This window comes from Pinus tabuliformis, chromosome 5_2, assembly GCF_031772625.1.
Source record: "Pinus tabuliformis cultivar Carrire ecotype Pingquan chromosome 5_2, CPIR1, whole genome shotgun sequence".
In the NCBI taxonomy this organism is placed as follows: domain Eukaryota; kingdom Viridiplantae; phylum Streptophyta; class Pinopsida; order Pinales; family Pinaceae; genus Pinus; species Pinus tabuliformis.
The window spans coordinates 999,405,339-999,410,591 of NC_142306.1; the positions used below are offsets into that span (position 1 = coordinate 999,405,339).

General features: G+C 43.3%; 1 protein-coding gene across 1 annotated transcript; it reads right to left on the minus strand.

Annotated features, from left to right (window-relative positions):
* Nucleotides 1-472: 472 nt before the first annotated feature.
* Nucleotides 473-799, minus strand: LOC149162652 (uncharacterized). Its single transcript, XM_089435255.1, has one exon. It carries the CDS (start codon nt 797-799, stop codon nt 473-475), a length of 327 nt encoding a protein of 108 aa, XP_089291381.1.
* Between the last annotated feature and the right edge of the window lie 4,454 nt (nt 800-5,253).

The window sequence follows — 5,253 nt, forward strand, 5'->3', positions numbered from 1 at the left end:
TATTTCAGAACCAACTTATATTTATTCAACTCTTTCACCAATACAACTAGATCTACCTTGCACTTAGCTGCAAGGGTCTGCGCACACAGTTGCGGACTCTACCAGGCCTCTGCGCAAACAGTTGCATAGCCTATATTTACTCACCAACACCCTTGACTTGAACTTACAGATGCAGAAAATATTGTCGTTACAAACCCATAGCACGAAGATCCATAGAAAAACAAGAACTTCCTTTTCCCCTTAGAGCCTCTCTCTATTTATACATTCCCATGGTCCAGCAGGCTAACTTACTTCCTATTATTCTATACTATTTCAAGGCTGACTTACTTCCTATTATTCAAGGTCCCAACTAGTGCATGCGGAGCTTGCCAGGGAATTTTTCGAACTTACTGTCATATACTAATACTAGATCATTCTCTTTGAATGTGCACATCTTGATATGGCGATCATGCCAAGCTTTCTCTCGCTACTTCTATACTTGCTGATGAAATTCTACCAGAAATTGCTCCTCCTCCGGTTCCTCCAGTTGTGCGATCCTCTCTTCCAAAGCCGCGCGATCTGCCATGCCTATTGTCGTGGCTATTCGTAAACTAGCTACAATGCACTCCATTGGCATGACGGCTTCCTTTTTGTAGACTAACTGAAAAGGTATCTGGCCTGTCAACTTCTTGCATTTTGTTCGGTATGCCCATACCACAACAGATATGCGCAACTGCGCATTACATACCTTGGTAAACATTGTCTCCAAATTTTTTTTAAAGGATTCAAAAGTTCCATTTTCTTGCGGATGATACGGCATGCTCTGTTGATGGTATATTTGAAATTCCTCAATGAGCACACTAATAGTCTCATTCAGGAAATGTGTTTCGCAGTCGCTCATTAGAATTTTTGGACATCCAAATCACATTAACACATTCTCGAACAAGAATTTCATGACTGTAGTGGTCATGCAATCTTTAACCGGTTGTGCTTGCACCCATTGTGTCAAGTATTATATTGTCATGATGATATACTGTGCCCCCATCTTTCCTGGAGGTGTGATCGGCCCCACAAAATCAATCACCCATTTCTGGAACGGTTGTAGCATCATTTGTGGCTTGAGCAGCATTTCATCTCTCTGCGATGGTTTCCCAGTCCATTGACATACGTCGCAGGCCCGATAGTACGCTTTTGAATCTTGATGCAGAGTTGGCCACCATAGTCCGGCATGAATAATCTTTTGTGTTGTGGCGCAGCCCACATAATGTCCTCCAACAACCCCCCGATGTGCTTCGGCCAGGATCTATCCTCGCTCGAATTCAGGTACATATTTGCGTAGTATTTCGTTGTTGCCCATTTTGAAGAGGTTCCCTACAATAACAATAAAATCTGTTGCACGTATCACCAATTCTTTCTTTTGTTGAATGGAATATCCATGCAGCGCGGTTCCTATGGTTAAGAAGTGGATTATATCCTCAAAATGGCCATATGTGATGTGCACCGCATACAACTATGCATCTGGTAGTCCTACCACTAAGTTTTTGGGCTCTTCGCCATTCTTAATCTGGGACTGGTCATCTGGGCCTGCGTTTAGACATCCCAGCTTTACGACGACTTTGAAGTCATATTCTTGAAATAATAGCAACCACCTACAAATGCGCCCCCTAAACACAAGCTTTTTCACTAGGTATTTTAGTGCAGAGTGGTTAGTATACATCTTAAAGTCCAGTCCGAGCAAATAGTGGTAGTATTTATGAGCATGTATACCGTCGCCAATCCTTCTCGCTCAGTAGTGGAGTAGTTCTTCTCAGATTTTGACAGTTGTTGACTTGCGAACGCAATCGGGTGATCAATTCCTTCCGCTCCTTCCTGTGTGAGTACCGCTCCCAACGCGATACATGACGCGTCAACATGCACGTGAAATTCAATGTCCCATTTTGGAAAGACCAAAATAGGGGCTTATGCCATCTTTTCCTTAAGCATTTCCAGACTTTTGTTACATTCCTTATTCCAGCAATAAGTAGCATCCTTTTTCAGTAATTGTTCCATTGGTGCCATGATCTGTGCGTAGCTTTTTATGAACTTCTTATAGTAACCAGTGTGTCCCAGTGTGGCACGCAGTTGTTTGACATTTCGCAGTGCTTGCAAGTTGACTATGACAACAACCTTTGTCAGATCCATCATCAGACCTTTCTTACAAGCCACATGGCCAAGCAGGTTTCTGAAGGGGATGAGGAAAGTAGACTTCTTTAGGTTAAGTGAAATTTGGTGCCGTCAGCAAGTATCCAGCATTAACTATAAGCTTGCGGTATTTTTCTTAACCAGCCCAAACACGATCCAATCATCAATATATACCTCTAAGAACTTGTGTATAAACTCCTTGAATGTCACTACCACAATGCGTGAGAATATTGCCGGTGCATTCTTTAGTCCAAAGGGCATCACCATATACTGAAAGCAGCCCCATTCGGTAGCGAACATTGTTTTACTCCTATCCTCCGACACAATCTTGATCTAGTGGTACCCTGAGAAGCCGTCCATAAAGGAGTAGGTTTCTTGTTCTCCCACATTTTCCAATACCTCTTCTGTAAATGGCTTCGGAAATGGATCGTTAATGCATGCATCATTGGGCTTCCAAAGATCCATGCAGGTGCGAATTTCACCTTTCTCTTTTTTCTCCTGCACCACCATAGGACTTACCCAATCGGACTCCTCCACTGGTTCAATTATTCTTGTTGCAAGCATCTTGTCCAACTCTTCGTGGACCTTTGCTTTGTATTTTCGATTCAACCGGTAAGGCCACTACTTAACTGGCTTTGCATCAACTTCAAGGTTATCTTCATCACTCCTAGGTCACTGATGATCCCTTTTAACTCTGTGATTTTAGTCAGGAATAAGTCTTGATACTCTTGAAGCAATTCAATGACCTTTTCCACCGTGGTATCATCCCAATAGTCCCCAAGAGTTGCATACTTCAGCTTTTCCTCTGTTCTGATGTTTACTTGTTTCGTTTTCAATGGTGCGGTGATGTCTGGATCCTCGATTGCTGGTTTGCAAACTTCGTGACTCCCCTTTGTTTCGAGAAAATTGATGTTTCTAGGGTCATCCTCATCATCTTCTACCTGTACATTGTAACATTCCAGGGCCTTGCTCAACTGTCTCGACCAATTTGGCTACACGATTTCTTCTGGTTCCAATGGTATTTTGAAGTTAGCAGCCTTCACTAGCTGCAACGCGTCATCCGCAATATCCATTCATTGATCTTCAAAGAGGAATGTTAATAAAAAACCTTCATGCAAGATACACCATTCACCTGTACCATGTCAGAGCTTTGTTTCAGTATACCAATTCCTTGGAATGACATCCAGAGTATGATAAAATTAGTGTACCCACTTCGGTTGAGGCTCTTCTCCATAGGCTTGGATCCATCTGGTAAGGTGCATGCACAAGTCATCATGTCCATCGTATTTCTCAGTTATTCATAGTTTTTGGTTCCCAAATCTTATCTGCATCATGTGCCTGCAGCCGCACCAATCGTCAAAAGTTCCTTCATGTGTGCCCCGCCAACGCACAAGCGTCATGCGCAATGCCCATCACAACGCATCAAACCGTTGGTGCTTTGGAACCATGCTTTCAAATTTGGTCAGGAATTTATCTACTACTGTCATCCCATCATACATTGGTAGTTCATGATCCTTATCTTTGACGCAATACAACGACTTAGTCATCATATTACAGTTTAATGTGGTTACCATTTTTAATCGATTATGCCACCGCTTTTCTTCCTCATCTGAATCTTCGGTGTAGGATTCTACATGCCCCCACAATATTCTTCCTTCCACAGTCGGATTGACCCAATCTCGATTTCATGTTGTAATTTTGTAGATACAATCTAATTCATCATCACTTCCTTTGTCGCGCACAGGTTCAATGTAATGCGGTCCTTCAGCCGGGTCTAACAGAATGACTACGTGGAGTGCCTTCATCTCAAATATCATTTTCTGCTTCTTCAAATTAATAACCCCATTCATATCAGTGGCGCAGTCTATCCCTAACAATGCAGGATAAGGACTACTTTCATCCACGATTTCTATTACCTCAAAGTTTGTTCGGGTGATCACGCCTTCTATATCTACTATAATTCCTTGCAGTCTTCCCATGGGCAGGATCTTCTGTTGATTTTCCATTCACAATTGAATAGGAGACCATTGTAGTGTGGGCTTGCCCATGTGTTCCCAAGTCTGTTTAGGTAGTACATTTGCATCTGAGCCCAAGCCTAGAATGATATGATCCATCTCATGGTCACCAATCTACAACGTTAATCGCATTTCCCACCCAATCCGCGACGCCTGTTTTCCTAATTTTTGGACCACTCGAGGTTCCCTCGACCCTATGCATCTAGTTATCAAACCTTGTAATCCTTTAACCACCCTATTTTCACGAAGAAATTTCATGCATGTCTCTAAAAGGGTAGTTAGCATTGAGGGATCCCTTTCTAGCTCGAGTTGATCCTTACTACTTGGGGTAGAGACTTCCGCAAAGCTCTTCCTAGCTTCCAGATCTATCTCCTTGTGAGAGCTAGCATCGTCTGTGGTTACTTTCCTCTTATCCTCCCCTGTAGCTACATCAATTCTAAGCACCATGTTTATGTTGGGGCCTTCCTGGCGTGGTTTGGCCCTCATCATTTGGACATTCTGCATCATCATAGGTTGTGCTGCCCTCTTTTCCCATATCTATACTATCAATGTGGGGCAATCTATCATTTCATGATCGAACTACTCGCAGTAAAGGCACGATATTCTAGTCAGATTGGTACAATCCCGTGCGTAGTGTCCTGGTCCTCCGCAATTGTAACAAATTAGCTACCCATGACCCCTTTTTGGCCCAATTTAGCCCTGTCCTTGTCCACGTCCTTGGAACCCACCGCGCGTTATCGCCGTGGCTGGATCCTGACCACGCGCTTCAGTCTGCATTCTATAGGCAGGTGACAGGTCCATTAATAATTGATAACTACGGCAGTCTCGCTCCTCGTTGATCCAGGTGGATGTTGGTGGCCACCCACCTATCCCATTTGGACCCCCACAACTGTCTCTTTCAGTCTTTTCAGTTTCCTAAATTACAGCACAGTTTACTATTTTTAGCAGTTTTTCGGGTCCTGAACTTCTGGAGCCGTTTTGAGGCCCTAAACGACGTTTTTTTGGGATTCTGGGGCAACATGGGTCCACGAACCGATGTTGCCTCCCAAAGTGGTAGTACTCGAATAGATCTTTCTAA

Coding starts and splice junctions, on each gene's coding strand:
- LOC149162652 (XM_089435255.1), bottom strand. CDS start 799: ATGCCGTATCATCCGCAAGAAAATGGAACTTTTGAATCCTTTAAAAAA.